The sequence below is a fragment of the Phalacrocorax carbo genome, chromosome 2 (genome assembly GCF_963921805.1).
Source record: "Phalacrocorax carbo chromosome 2, bPhaCar2.1, whole genome shotgun sequence".
Taxonomy (NCBI): Eukaryota; Metazoa; Chordata; class Aves; order Suliformes; family Phalacrocoracidae; genus Phalacrocorax; species Phalacrocorax carbo.
Window position 1 is genome coordinate 147,443,749 of NC_087514.1, and position 13,618 is coordinate 147,457,366.

General features: G+C 40.3%; 1 protein-coding gene across 9 annotated transcripts in view; it reads left to right on the top strand.

Moving 5' to 3' along the window:
• MLLT10 (MLLT10 histone lysine methyltransferase DOT1L cofactor) overlaps positions 1-13,618 on the top strand; it is a 137,745-nt gene that overhangs the window by 5,185 nt on the left and 118,942 nt on the right. For 6 of the 9 annotated variants that reach the window (XM_064444772.1, XM_064444773.1, XM_064444771.1 and 3 more), the window contains 2 exons: positions 6,116-6,284; positions 10,283-10,362. In XM_064444772.1, the coding sequence (XP_064300842.1) occupies positions 6,116-6,284; positions 10,283-10,362 (249 nt within the window). Of the gene's footprint in view, positions 1-5,365; positions 5,425-6,115; positions 6,285-10,282; positions 10,363-13,618 lie in introns of those variants that run through there. The other 3 variants (XM_064444770.1, XM_064444776.1, XM_064444775.1) reach the window with 3 other exon arrangements.

Genomic DNA, 13,618 nt, shown 5'->3' on the forward strand with positions numbered 1-13,618 from the left:
AAATGGTACTGGGAAAAGCAGAGTAGTATTGCTTATACAGCCCACCGATGCGGTTGATTTACTCCAATTTGCTTTAGCATGTAACAAACCAGCTTTTCCTTTCCCACGCTATATTAGATATATGTGTTTTGTTTATACAAATCCATCTAAAATATGTCTGTATTTAAGATATTGCATGGGAAATCCAGCATGTCGTTTCTTGTATTTAATATGTAGTACATACAGATACCATTCCTAAACCGAAATCAAATAAATGTGACCTGTGACACAGAGCAGTATCACACTGCTGATCGAAACACAACAAACATGAAAAAAGGCTAGTAATTTCTCTGAAACATTAATTTAGTGAATCCTATGTGGAGATATGCCTACAGATGAAAAGTCATCTGAGGCTTGGTTTTGGAGCGATGAGATGTAAATGTATTTAATAAAAATCCAATTAATTAATACATACCTAATAAAAACCCAAACTTTGAAATGAAATAGTCTTCTCTGAAGAAAAGCCCTGTGTTATGTTTAAGTTGCATACAGTCTAAATTCCAGAGTTTACTAACCCAGCTTTTCAGGGCTTAATGCAGCATTAATATTCAATATGGTTTGCTAGAAGTTTATTTCAGGTTCTTTTGTATCATACTGTAATTATCATTACTTTGACTTGACTCATATAAAAATGTGGTTAACATTTAAATGCCTTTTTAATGTAGAGAATTATAAATTAACTGTCACATTTAAATCTTTTAACTTCTATCTCTTAGGGAATGTTAAATCTTTAAAAGGAAAGAAATAATCACCGCGCTTAAAAACATCCTGTGCTAGGATTCCTGTATTTAGAATTTTGGTTTGAGATTGTTCATTCAAAGAAAATCCCTTGTTTCATGTTTACTGTAAACCTCGGTCTGAAATTAACATTTAAATGCCAACATTAGTAACAGAAGCAGTACTTGAAAACCACCAATTTTATCCATTGCTGCCAGTTAAGTGGAATTTGCCAAAGTCTCCAAAGGTGATAATACAATTAAAAGCAAGAAAATGAATACAATAGTTGGCGGAATTACTTCCCCTTTTCTTTGCAGTCTAAAGAATTACAAAATTTGTAATTGCGTTTGCACAAAAGAAAATAGCTCAACATCTGAGGAGGCATGGTGTCCAGGAGATGCACTGACATGACCTTTGATGCTGCTATCTGTACATGCAGAACGTGTAAATATATAGCATGCAAATGCCCCGTCAAGGAGTGACTGCGTGTTAAATGTTGAAACTTTTTAATTATTCAGTACATTGCATTTGGATAGGTGTTAAATACAGATTTGAGCAGTGTATTAAAAGAATAGGAGGAAAAAGAAAACTTTACCTAGTACAATTTAAGAGTAAGCATGTAAAGACACATTAACATTTTTCGTATGGGTTCTGTAGACATGCTATATCCTTCATAATTGAACATGGATAGAAATAATTTGCTGGATCTAAGGCAGACTGCCATTTAAACCACATTGTGCGCAAAGGTCAACACACAAGAGTCGCGTTTTATTTTGTGTAAAGTGACCATTTTGCTGTTGCCTTCCCAGAAATGAAGCAAATACCCACGATTAGAATGTATTTCAGTGAAGACTGTTAATGATTTAAATTCACATAAACAAAAGGCAGACAAGCATCAAAGTATTTAAAATGGATAATCGGGAGATGCATTATTCTACCTATTGAGTGTCACTAAGTTATTGCAATTTTTCTGTTTTCAGCTGCATCTGTTTAGCTGCAGCTTGTATCCTTTTGCACATAGGTAAAGATCAAAGCTTTTCTAACAAAGACCCAATCTGAAAATGGAGCAAAAATTGCTATGAGAAATTTGCTTTCTGGGAAACAGTGGAGTTTCCCCACTCTACAGCTCCAATCCCAATATCAGTTCATGTTTTCTAATCTAGTCTTCATTTTATACAAAGTCTATGCCTTTTCTGTTATTCCTGAAAGACTGTTCTGGTGATTATATCCAACTGGTAATGCGGTTTTGTAAACGAAAGGCTTTTTCTTGTTCAATGCTTTGTTTTATTCATTAAACTTACAATATGATTTTGCATGTTTGGGGGGGGGGGGGGGAGTTGAAACTTAAAGAAAGTATTCCAAAACCTTAGTGTTATTGTTGGAACTGATTAATTGGTAGTAAGAATTTAAGGTGAATACCTCTTTATTTTTGTTAAGCTAAACTGCTATGTGCTAATGTATGTCAACATTTTCTTGAGGAATTCCTTAAACTTTTAAAAATAATTTGCATTTGGAAAGTGTAATTTTCTTTCACTTATGCATACACTCTATTTGAAAAAATATCTAAACTCTAAAATTATATGAAAACATATAATCTTCTTATACGTTTCTCATAATGTAACTTGTTTAGCTTCTAGGTTTTGTAGGTTTCTTTTAAGGGAATTGAATTTTCTCCTTGCATTTAGATTAACAATGAAATTATTCAGTCTTAGTTAATGAATTATATCCCTCTCTAAATATTTTAATTTCTTATATATCACTATAAGAAGGGCAGGCTTCTTTTTTTAAAAAGAAAATTGGCCTTCTGTGTTGTGTCAGTGCTTATTAAATACTACAGTCATAAGAACATATATGCTACAAGATTTTATGTTCTGATTCCATAGCTGTTATAGGCTTAATGTTTGCAGCATTTATTTAGAGGAAATGCATTTCTTTTCCTATTTTGCATTTCAAAGGTCTCCTCTAAATGATTGTTTTACAGAACTATCAAGAGGTTATCTTAATTTTTCCATCAAATATTACACAATACCGTAAGGTGGTAGTCATGGAGTTTCTTTCAGTCCATGTACATTCTTTCTATAGAAAGAATTAAGCAGAAATCCGTATAAAAATACTACAAATATTTCATTAAATAATTGAATGTATTAGGCTTGGCGGAATTTTGACCAAAGCAAAATTTCAGGCTGTTCAGTACTGAGCTGGTGTGTTTCACGGTGTGAGGTTAAAATATTTTAATTTGAAAACTATACACTAGGTTTTTCACAAAACTACCTTTGTTGCTGTGGTGTGGCTTTAATCAAGTTGTTGCAAAGTGATTAATTTTTTCTTTGGTGATGCTTCTTTATAAAAGTAAAAAATAAGCCTTAGAATAGCTAACATTAAAAAAAAACAAACAACCCAAAAAAACCCAAAAAGCAAGCCCTGGGAATTGTACTAGTTGCTTTTCAGGGAAGAAATTGCAGGAGGACCTTGTCAATGAATTAAAAAAAAAAAAAAAAGCTATGAGAAAAAAATTACAATTGTTTGTTACAAGTTTTACTAAATGTATACAGTCATCCAACAAATTAAAATATATTTAAAATCTTTTAATTTTAAAAAGATATTTATTTTAATTTACCTGTCAGGGAAATAAAGGACAGATTTGTTTCTGTACCGTGATTTTTTTTTTTTTTTTTTTGTCAGGGTTAACAGAATCATTGAGAATGCTTTTTAAATTAGATGTCATTTTCTTGACAAGAATGAAGAAGAGCTGGGACACTGTATCTATCAGCTTCAAATAATTTGCGTTTTTTTAAAATACCAGGATATATGAATTGCTTTATTTCCCTACAAAGTAATTGCTTGCACCTGCAATTTTCAGTGTATTTTTACAAGCTTTAAAAGTAATAAAAATAGATTTGTAAGTATGTTTTATAATATAGTTTATGTTCAAATTTGTATTCTTCAGCGTTGAGCTAGGACACTTGGGTGTGGGGTGGTGTATTTTTGAGAGCAATCACTGAATGATTTTACGAAAACTGAAATGTATGACATTCCAGTCCCCCCACCCTCATTTTTTACATATGCCTTAAAAATTTCCAAACTCTCAAGAATATTGGAACACACATGTACAGATAAATGTTTAGAATGTGCTTCAAATGGCTGCATTAATCGCGTGTTTGGCTGGGGCCTTCATCATTCCCTTTTCCCCCCGCCCTCCTTTCTTTATCTAAATAATTTCACTCAAAACTTTAAAGGAGAAAAAAGAGCTTGACCTAAGACATCCTGCATACAAACCGCAGACTGGGATGTCTAGGAGGTAGAGGATGGTGCACATCCCACCTCTCCCCTCCACGCAGCAGTTTGTCATACTCCTGTACACAAGTGCAGATGTTTTATTAGTTAACAATGTGTAAAATATAACCCGCGTATATGTAGTGCTAGGTAGCAATGTGTCCAGGAATGTACATAATTCAGCAGTGATTTGTACAGATACTGTATCAACTCACCTGGCCTTGCAAAATCATCATGAAAAATAATAGTCCACACATGAATTCCACTTCTCCGCCTTTTAGCATGATAATGAAGATAAATAAATATATATTTTCCTTACCCAATAAATAAATAAATGCATGAACGAACGGATAAATAAATAAATAAATGCTGGCCCCAGGGCACGTGAGTGAGCAGAATTTTGCAAGGCTGCATTTAATTTCTCTGTGCTCCTAACAATCACCACAATTAGTTCCTTCTGCTACAGGCATACCTGCTTACAATGGAGAATTGAATAGCCTGAGATTTTTCCTGTCTGCTGTCCACCTCAGCTCACTCTCCCCCCAGGTTCCACCCCCCCCCCCTTTAATTAAAAGAGACAACAGAATTAGAATTGTTTTAATAAAAAAACCCCAAAACACCCAAACGCACAACTTCCAAAAAGGCATATCCACCTCTAAGAGTAGAGAACAGCTGTGTTGGAGAACACGTTTGGCTCTGCGTGTCCCTGCGGCCTCCCCAGTTTCTCTGTTTGTCCTGTCTTCCGTTCAGCATCACTTTCGCTGCTGTGGCAGCAGCAGCCACGCACGCAGCACTGCGTCCGCACGGCGGGCGGGTTTTGGGGGGAGAAGCAAGAGCGGGGTTAATAATACATTCGTTTTGCAGCCCCAGCGAAGGGAAAAACTAAACAAAACAGTAAAAGTTGCGGCGAGGACAGGGAAGTGGCGTAATAGCGAGAACGCATTAGTCCTGCAGGCACAGCGAGGGGATATAAACAGGATAATAAAAGTTGGGAGCGGGAATGCATTAGTCCTGCAGTCACATCAGGGGGAAAATAAACAAGATAGTAAAAAATGATTTCTGCGTGGTGGGAGGGGAGGGCGGGAACGGGGCGAGTCCTCCAGCCTTCCTGAAGGGGGCATGAGCAGAGTGACATCGCGGGTGGGAGCGGGGCGCATGTCTGCCACCTCCCCGCCCCCCCACACCGAGGGGAGGGGGGGCAGCAATAAGCCCGGCTAACGCTCGCCCGGGCGGGGAAGGGAGGCGGTTTCGCCGGGGCTGTCCCGAGCCGAGCCCAGCAGCCCAGCCGGCGGCCCCGGCACGGAGCGCCCTTAGGGTTAGGCTCGGCCGGGGACGGGCGGGGGGGGTTGGGGCGAGATGGCTCGCCCGGGGGACGGAGAGTGGCAGCACGGCGAGGTGGGTGCCCAAGCGGGGCCGTGGCGGCTGGCAGGGCGGGCGCGCTGGGCGGGCCGCGCCGGGCCGGGCCCGGCCGTCAGGTGCCCGGGGGAGCCGGCGGAGCCGGCCCGCTCGGCGGCGAGGGGCGGCGCGGCGAGGGGCGGGCGGGCGGTCCTGGCGGGGCGCCGCTCGCTCGCGCACGCTCTCTCGGCGCGGCGGTTGGAGCCGTTGCGGGGGGGGGGGGGGGGGGGGGAGGGGGTGGTTGGGTGGGTGGTGGTGGGGGCGCGCGCTCTCAGCCGCGGCTCACGTTCCATGGGCGGCTCGTGAACCATCGCGAGGAGGCCCAGGCCGAGGCCTTCCCCGCGGGGGCGCGCAGTGCGCCTGCGCGCCGGCCCCGCTGCCTGCCTGCCTTGCCTTGCTTTGCCTTGCCCTGCCTGCCTGCTGTGTGGTGTTCTCCTCAGCCTGCCGCCGCCGGGCCGCCCCTGCCTGCCTGCGTGACTGATACAGCCTGGGCGGTTGGTCGGGCGGGGGCGAGAAGAGGCTCTCAGCTCAGGCGGTCATGGGCCCTAAATCATTGCCGTGGCGGCGGTGGCGACGGCGGCGGCTGAGTGACTGAGGGGAGACACCGCCGGGGGAGAGGGCAGGCAGGGGGTGAAGCGCGCGCGTGTGTGTGCGCGCCTGTGGTGTTGACGACGGTGTTTTTAACCCTTAGATGGTCTCTAGCGAGCCGTTGCTGCTGCCTGTGTCACTGGAGGGCGAGTTCTCCAATAGCATGAAGGAGATGATCGGCGGCTGCTGCGTGTGCTCCGACGAGAGGGGCTGGGCCGAGAACCCGCTTGTCTACTGCGACGGGCACGGCTGCAATGTCGCAGTGCATCAAGGTGAGTAGGCAGGTGGGTGCCAGCTCACCCGCTCCGGCCTCGCTACTTCCTTCTTGGTGGTCCCTGTCCTCTTCCTTTGGGCCTGCTTTCCCCCGGCCCCCCCCCCCCCCGCCCGTTTTTCTCCCATTTGTCTCTCCGTCCCCCTTCCCAGCTCCTTCTTGTCACCCATGAAGCCTATTTTCTTGTTTCTAGGGCCACGTGCTTTCTGGTCTGACCTGTCCTGTCATCCTCTGTCCTTCCAGTCTGTCTTTTCCCTCGTGTGAGACTTGCTATATTATGACTTACTGTATTACGGCTGTGAAAAATGAAGAACACCACCACCACCCCACCCCGGTTTTTTTCCCTTCCTCCTCCCCTTGTACCTCTTCTGTGTCTATGCTTTCTAGTCTGCCTTTGTACCTTGTTAACAACTCCAGCTGCAGCAGTCCAAAGACTACCAAAGTCCTCTCCTTCTTTGTGGGACTCCTTATTAATATCTGTTCTGGCAGTTGTCGCTCTATTTCTTTCTTCCTATACTCAATACCTGTTGTCCCTGCCTTTCCCAAGTCAGAAAAGATTATTAGAGGGGCAGCCAGTAGACGAGGAGGGTTTCAGCCTGGAAGAGAGTGGTGTGTAGGAAAGAGCTGTCATGTGATTTCTTCCTCTGCCTGCCTTTCCTTGAATGTCATTTGGCTGATGTTTCCTGGTAGGTGAAGAGACTTCCTGTTGTGGTTCTGCAGGGGGAGGGTGTTAGTTGGAATGGCTGATGCTGGATTTGTTTGGATTAGTGGAGGCTGGTTGGTTGGTTTCCAGCTCAGCTCAGGAGCTGGCATGTTTCCTCTATGTGTGATTGTTTTGTTTCTGTCAGTGGGTTGACCCTTCTTGAGAGAGCAGAGCCAGAGAATGGATTCTTCTGCTTACATTGTAAGAAAGGAAGTTACGATGACTTTTGCTTTATGGGAGCTGAAATGAGGAATAAGATGGTAGTTTCTCCCTATCAACTCCCAAGCAGTCATATGAACTCCATGGCTGGCTCTTTGACTCCTAGATGATGAACAAATTGGAGGAGACAGAAAGTCCTAAATCCAGTTCATTAGTCTGAATGCCTAGCGCATGTGAAAATACTACTAATGTTGTGTCTCGTACTTGGTCTTAAATGGTGTTGAAGATGATAACAGAAAGTTTTTTGTTTCAGGTATATGCTGCTTTGTAAAGTGACAAGAAATAATCAGAAATAGTAATAAGGAGACCTGCAAAAGAATTCAGTTATTCTTGTTAATATTGGACTGCATGCAGAGAGGAGCTGACAGGATCTGTGAAATTAGTCCGATTTTGAATCAGTTTTCTGCTGTCTTAGGAGCTGAGTGATGTTAACCAGTACATTAACTCTGCTTTTGCAGAATCTTAGGCTCATGAACTCTAAAACATGAATACTTTTAGAAGTCATACCTGAACCAGCTGTTACTTTTGTACTATCTTGGGCATCTTCCTTTGCATCTAGAGCCTTGCTGATATTTTCAGTGAAAGAATTTGATTACGGCAGCAGCTGGAGCTGAAATAGTGGGAACAACAAAAGTCTATTTTAGAAAGTATTCCTAATACAGAGGTACACTTCAGTAAATTGGGTACAAGAATATTGAACTTCCCCTTTCTTTTTAAGGTGAGGTCCAAATCTGAATTTGAATCTGGCAGGAAGTGTGCAAAGTAGTACTGCTTCTAAATCCAGATGCTGTCATAGAGGTCTTAAGAAAAGAAGAGCTGTCTCTTTTGATTTAATGTATTATTGATGTTTTACATTTTGTATTTGATGCATCATGTGGGGGTGGTAGAAGAAGCATGTCCACTCTTTTTGTAGTGTTTCTGTAGTAAAAATAGTAGTCCTCATGGTTAGAATCATAGACTGTCCTGAGTTGGAAGGGACCCACAAGGATCATGAAGTCCAACTCCTGTCCCTGCACAGGACACCCCAAAATTACACCATATCTCTGAGGGTGTTGTCTAAGTGCTTCTTGAATAGCGTCAGGCTTGGCGCCGTGATGCGTCCCTGGGGAGCCTGTTCCAGTGCTCCACCACCCTCTTGGTGAAGAACCTTTTCCCAATACCCAACCTAAACCTCCCCTGGCACATCTTCCTCCCATTCCCTCTGGTCCTGTCATTGGTCACCAGAGAGAAGAAATCAGCAACTGCTTCTCCTCCTCCCCTTGTGAGGAACTGTAGACCGAGATGAGATCTCCGGTTAATGCTGATAGTCCTTATTTGAGGTTCAGACAGCAGTATTACCTGTGAGACTTCAACTGCATCTTTTGTTATTATGATTATTTTTAGTTCAGAGGAAACTTCTTTTCAAGTGTTACATCACTGGCAATTTGTGGAGGACAAAATCTCTTTATGTGTTGCATAATAGTAGAAGTCCTGAAACTCAATAAACAGTATCACAGTGTATCAGAGCACAAATCTGTGGTGGACTTTTTTAGGCTCTAGGTGTACACTGTTACGTTTGCAGACATAAAAGTACTTCACCTTTGGTCTTTGCCCACCTCGTGTTGCCTTTGAATCTAATTGCCAGCCCTGTCTCCGAGTTACATTCTGTAATTAGTTTCTTACTCTACACTGTCTCTTGCTAATTTAAATGTGTGATTGCCCATCTAAAGTCTCTCTCTCGTAATTTCTAAAGAAGAATTCAAAGTCCCCCTCATCTGTGGTTAATATAGATGCAACTAAAACAAGATGTTTTTTCTCATGTTAAAAAACTTTATTGTACAGTAGAAAGGGCTTATCAAGATAGTTTGGTCTGTCAGTACTTGGATAATGTATTTGAAAATCTGACGACTGATCTTAATATGGCTACATGTATGTATATAATAGGAAATGATTTCATTGACTTTCCTTTGTAGAAGGAAAGGTATTTTTTTTATACTACTGTAGCATTACTGGTTTTTTTTTTGCTTCAGGGTAGTACAAAACCAATAATATTTTTGTATATCTACTAGAAGATACACTTTTAATCTCAGCTTTTCTCTTAACTATTAATTTATGTTATATATATTTTTTCTAGTTACACATGTAAACCAGATTTTCTTATTTAAGTAACATGATTATTGGGAATTGAGATATTAAAAATATGTCAGATTCAGGATTATCTTTTTGAGGAAAATGGTTGGCGCTTTGATTATTGTTAAACCCATACAGATATTAGAATATACTGTTGTGTTCTTGCATTTTCATTCCCTCAGCAGTTCTTAAAATTTCTTGATCTGTGCATTTCAAACATGAACAGTATTGACAAATTACTGAACTGTTTTTCTGTGGAATTGCTTGTCAAACTCCTCTTTGTTTTTATATACTATAAAAATATAGATGACAGTCTTGCAGAGAAATCTGCATGTCTCAAAATCTCATTCCTAAGGATTTATGTTGTAGCCTGGCTGTCGTTGGAACTGGTCCTAGCCCTCATGCTCAGTTTAGTCTGTATTTACAGCTCCATATGAATTTTCAGGGAGAAAAAAAGGGCGAACTTTGTATCTTTGAGTTTATTATGGGTTTCCTGCTTATGACCAGTTATTGTACTCATAAAGAGTAAGAGAACTTGTTTGGAGGTAAGTGTGTGAATGCCTTATGACAAACTCTGATTTGTTAGTTGCTTTTAGTTTTCTCTTAAAAAAGACTTTACTATAAATGATGGGGGTTTGTTATTGTGCAGTGTTTTACCTGTTTTGCTGGTAAATAAATAGCAAGACAGATCTCATATGAAACATTGCTGCTTTTGAATGGTGATATTACTTTTCAAGCTAATTAATATTTAACAAATGAATATTAAAAAAATGCATGTTTTTAAGTGGGAGCTTGTACTTCATTTTGAGTACCATTGTGATAGGATTTCATGTGCAATATATAGATGTCAGTTTGAGTTGTTAAAAAGATGTGAGATCAACTAATACTAAGCTTTCTTATAACATTCTTATTAGTAGTACTGTAATGCTGCTTATGTTTGCTGAAATATTTTGTCTTGTTCAAAACAGCTTGCTATGGAATTGTTCAAGTACCCACTGGACCTTGGTTTTGCAGGAAGTGTGAATCTCAGGAAAGAGCAGCCAGAGTGGTATGTGCTTTTTTATTAAGTAATGCTAGTTACAATGCTGGTGTGGATAATATTTACCCAAGTATCCCAATAATAGTAGAAAACAGTTAGAGTTGTGTCATATTTCTGTTTAGATGCTGTTCAGAAAGACCTGGTTTGTTTTTTTTTTTTATTAAGTGGAAGTATGTAACTGTAAGTATTCTGACAATTTCTGTGGGGGCATGTGTGTGTGTCTGGGTTTGGGTTTTTTTTAGTGGGTTTTCTTTTTTCAGTCTTTTTTTTTCCCCAAAATGTTTGAAATATTATTTTCTTCTTATCTACAGTGTGGGTTTTGTGTAATCTTGTCAGTTTAATAATTACACAGTTAGGTGTGGGGAGGAAATAGACTCTATGTCCAGTTTTCTTTTACAGCAATTTAGATTGCTAGTTGAAAGCTTCAGTCTAGGAACACCTAACCAATAAGCAGTGTTCTTAACTTCGGAATCTAATGCTTACTTGGAATGTAATGGAAGAAACATTTTCTTTCTCTGTCTTTTTAATTTTTTATGGTACATAGTGGGGATTCAGACAATCCTTCTGAACAACAACAAAAAATAGCAGGACTTTTTTTTTGTTGATTACATGAGGGTTTTATTTTTGTCAGACTTGGATGTTATTAGATCGAGCTGTTTGATATCAGGCATTTTCAGAAAAAGGCAATCCCATTTCTCACTACGTGGCACTTTTTAGTTTGTGTTCCAGCAAAAGACTAAGTGAGAGTATATAGAAAGACTAAGCTGTTCTTTTGCCTCTGAAAACATTTTTTTAAAATCCAAAACCTGAAAGAGAAGGTGGTGCAGCCTCGTAGGGCAGTGTGTAAATTATTACTGCCTTTCCTATCTAAACACAAATGAAGAGCCTGAAACAAAATTTTTAGTTACTGTCAGTGCCTGGCAGAGTGTTCACATGCGCTGTTTGCTGTACTTCTTTCCTTTTCTAATACAAAGTGCTATAGAAATGGTAGGATGACTTAATGTTGTGTGAATTTTTGGCATAGGACTGAAGAATCTTGTTCTACTTTTTCCCAACTTGCCATGAATGTTTTCATAATGCCCTAGTAACCTAGACTTTGCTACTCCTTCTAAAGCAGACCTGTTGGTGAGAGCAAGAATGGATTGATTTCTATGTGCTCTCCAAATATTTGTCAACAGAAAATCAAAACCGCTGCCCTTTCTAAGGAAGGGCTGTTTGGTTTTTTTTCCTGGGAAGATCATCAGCAGTGTAAAGTTTTAAGAGTAGCATTTTTTTTTTTAATGTTGCTGAGTTTGATATAGACAGGTTGACAGCAAAGTTAAAAATACGTAGGGGGAAAAGAGTGGCTAGAAGGAGGATTTTTCTGGTGCATGATGGGGAATTCTCATCAGGATTTAGGATATAGTTATTCCTGGCTTCTTCTGATACAAGGAATGAAAGAGAACTGTCCTGAGTTCTAAAAGAAGCAATGTCTCACTGCCTTTCAATAATTTCTTGAGTTTACCAAAGAGAATAGCTTTGATAGGCATTATACTGCCTTTTTTCACTGTTTTGAGGGAACAGTGATGAACTTAACTGAATTCTCTGCCTGGCGTATTCTATTCTTGTTTCTGCCTATCGGGGTCCATTTATGGTACAGTTCAACGAGTTGGTTACTGATCTTGTTTAGAAAAAAAAATTTCCCATTTGTAATATAGCATAGGTTTAAATAATTCTCAAGTGAAACTAATTGCATATGAGGTAGAACAGATTGATAACAGTTGTAGTTTTAACAACTTCTTGTAGTTGTAGTTTTAACAACTGCTATATGACGTCTCTGAGGTGTCTTGGAGAAGCCCTTAGCATTCAAAAATTAAACTGAAATCTGACTTCAGTGTGAAAACTGGAACTTTTATTGTAACCAGTTTGTCAGACTCTAAAGTTGTAACGCACTTACTTGCAAAAGCAGACCTCCTTATCATCACTGTTGGAGACTGAAGCTTATTTTTTCTTTTGGCCTTTTCGTCTAGAAACAAAACGAGAATTAAATTAACCATATTACATTGAACATGCTTCTACTTCCTTATTTTTAATCTTTAAAAAGACCAGAGTCAGTGTCTTGCACTCCAGGCATATTTTTCCCTGCTGATGCTGTCTGCATTTTGTGTGTTTGGGGTGTGGTGTTTTTTGTTTATTTGTTTTGTTTTTGTTTGGGTTTTTTTTTGTTTTGTTTGTTTTAAGCTGCCATGACTGGGCAAATATATCCACTCTGATAAGATACTGGGGTTAATTGCTTGCTCTAGTTAGTCTTGCTTTAACAACTGAAAGAAATAGTCTAACTCAGGAGCATGTAACTCAAGTAGGTGGATCACCAGAGAACTTTGCTACTTTGCTTAATAGCAGGTTACAGCAGTTGGCTTCCCATACGCTTTCAGCTGTTGCACACTGATGTCTGCTGTGTTCCCATTCTTTTGTGTGCTGCCGCTAAGCTGGTGCGAACTTCTTGTCAGGGAAAGTGCTGGCTGATACTGTTTTTTTTTTTTTTTTTTTTTTTTCCTCTCCAGCCACACAAGCCTCCTGGCTGGTTGACTTTTGCAGTTTTGATAGTGAGGTGGTAGCCAGTGTCTAGGGATTTGAATGGTCAACTACTAGTCGGAAGGCACAGTTCCATACCTGACAAGTCATACAGAGTCTTGGCTCTAGCAGGGTCATGTTTTTGTGTGTGTGAGAGAAACTGTGATTTTTGTTTGGATAATGGACATATTGAGGTGCCTGCTAATTATTTGACTTAGCTTATCATCATGCATATGTAATACATAATAAATAGAAGGTTGTAATCCCAGTATGTACTTTTTACAATCACTGTGTAAGTTTTTAACTATTGCTTAAGAAGTCTTATTTTTCCCTAAATCAGGTAATTCATCTTAGCTGACCTGTGGTGAGCTTGGAATGTGAATGTCTTAAAGATGGGTGGCAACCGCTCCCAGCTTTACCTGTGTCAGCACCAGCTGTATAGTGGGCCCTTTAGATATCTTCACGTTTACCCAAACTTCTGAATCAAAAAGCAGGGTAGATACGTGTTGATGCAGGAAAAAGTAATGTTAGGGTCCGTGTGAGGATGTATAGGTATGGAGTAGTACATGAGGACTTTAGGTCCAGGCTTGGGAAGTTGGATGGTGCATATATGTTGTCTGGGGGCTGATAGTACTGGTATTCAAAGACTAGAGAAGCTAAGTTTAGGAATTGTAGCACAACTGTTGTTCAAGAAGACTTTTTTCCCCATCAT